This window comes from Chenopodium quinoa, unplaced genomic scaffold (assembly GCF_001683475.1).
Source record: "Chenopodium quinoa cultivar QQ74 unplaced genomic scaffold, ASM168347v1, whole genome shotgun sequence".
Lineage (NCBI taxonomy): Eukaryota > Viridiplantae > Streptophyta > Magnoliopsida > Caryophyllales > Amaranthaceae > Chenopodium > Chenopodium quinoa.
This window is the reverse complement of record NW_018744501.1, coordinates 2,161,738-2,163,616: the sequence shown is the minus strand read 5'-3', so window position 1 is coordinate 2,163,616 and position 1,879 is coordinate 2,161,738. Positions and strand designations below refer to the sequence as shown.

The window sequence follows — 1,879 nt, the reverse complement described above, 5'->3', positions numbered from 1 at the left end:
GAGGATGAAAAAGGCATTGAGCAGATTGTGTCTGATTACTTCTCATCCCTGTTCCACTCGGATGGTGCCCAAAATATTGAAGAGGCTCTTGCTGGAATGTACAGCAAAGTATCTGATGAAACTAACACCTCCCTGTGCAAGCCGCCCACTAGTGATGAAATTCAAATAGCATTGTTCGAGATGCATCCTAACAAAGCTCCGGGAATAGACGGTATGCATGCTTTATTTTATCAGAAATTTTGGCATATTGTTGGAAATGATGTTGTGAAATACTTTGTTGATTGGTGGTTCAGTCTTGTGGACATTTCGGATATCAACAAAACATGTATTGTTCTTATACCCAAATGTCATGCTCCCCGCAAAATAACTAAATTTCGACCAATTAACTTATGCACAGTGCTGTATAAAATTATCTCAAAAGTTCTTGCAATCCGCCTGAAACCTCTTCTTGAAAATTTGATCACTCCTCAACAAAGTGCTTTTGTCCCGGGACGACTGATCACTGATAATGCCCTTCTAACCTTTGAAGTCTTCCACTATATGAAAGGGTCTGGGGATAGTAGGCATGGTACTATGGCCTTAAAGTTAGATATGATGAAAGCCTATGACAGGGTTGAATGGAATTTTGTCGGGCAAGTTATGAGGAAACTGGGCTTCTGTGATGAGTGGGTTCAAAAAATTTTGCAATGTATTTCAAGCTGCTCTTTTCAGTTCAAGGTGAATGGGGACCTTTTTGGCCATGTCATTCCCCAACGAGGCATACGACATGGAGACCCCATGTCACCTTACTTATTTTTTCTTGTTGCAGATGCATTTTCCTACCTATTATCTAATGCAACCCAATCAGGTAAGATCCATGGAGCCAAGATTTGTAAGGGAGCGCCCCGTATCTCTCATTTACTCTTCGCCGACGATAGTATTCTGTTCAGTAGAGCCACTAATAAGGAGATTATGGAGATTGCAAGAATTCTGAGAATTTATGAAGCGGCTTCGGGGCAAAAAGTTAGTTTTCATAAATCGGAAGTCGTATTTAGTAGGCGTGTACCCGGGCCAAAAAGGGCTGAATTGTGTAGTCTGCTGGGTGTAAGGGAGGTTGCGAGGCATGATAAATACCTTGGTGCACCCACCATCATTGGGACATTAAAGAAGGCTTTTTGTTGGTATCAAAGAGAAAATTTGGAAGAAACTCCAAGGGTGGAAGGAAAATCTTTTGTTTAAGGCGGGTAAGGAGGTGCTTATCAAAGCCGTGGCCCAAGCCATTCCAACATACTTGATGGGTATGTTCAAAGTTCCCGACAACTTGATTGAAGAGATTCATTCTATCTTGAATAAATTTTGGTGGGGGAATGGGAGGGAAAGGAAGATGCATTGGAAGGGTTGGTTTTCATTATGTATGCCTAAGAAATGTGGGGGTATGGGTTTTCGAGATCTGAGAATTTTTAACCATGCGCTTTTAGCAAAACAAGACTGGCGTTTGCTGCAGCATAATAATACTCTGGTATACAAGGTTCTCAAAGCCCGTTACTTTAAGCATTCTTCATTTCTTGAGGCTCGGAGAGGCTTCAACCCAAGCTATACTTGGAGGAGCATATGGGGGGCAAAAGCTCTCTTGGAAGAGGGTCTTCAATGGAGGATTGGGAATGGCCATTCAGTCAAGGTGTGGACAGATAACTGGGTTCCTGGAATTGGAAATTCGGGTACTCCTATACCCCACGCTAATGGTCTCCATGACAATGATTTAAAGGTGGAAGGACTGATTGATTGGGAAAGAAGATGCTGGAATCATGATGCTTTAGCCCTACATTTGCATGATGAGGATACAGCTGTTGTTCTAACCATACCTTTGATCTCAGCCTTTGAACCAGACTCTCTTTACTAG

General features: G+C 42.3%; 1 protein-coding gene across 1 annotated transcript; it reads left to right on the top strand.

The window, feature by feature from the left end:
* The first annotated feature begins 1,273 nt into the window (after positions 1-1,273).
* LOC110697934 (uncharacterized mitochondrial protein AtMg00310-like) lies at positions 1,274-1,879 on the top strand. The gene has a single exon (XM_021875340.1). The coding sequence runs from the start codon at positions 1,274-1,276 to the stop codon at positions 1,877-1,879; it is 606 nt and encodes a 201-aa protein (XP_021731032.1).

What these genes read in the sequence shown, in the direction of transcription:
- LOC110697934 (XM_021875340.1), top strand. Translation starts at nt 1,274, where the DNA reads ATGGGTATGTTCAAAGTTCCCGACAACTTGATTGAAGAGATTCATTCT.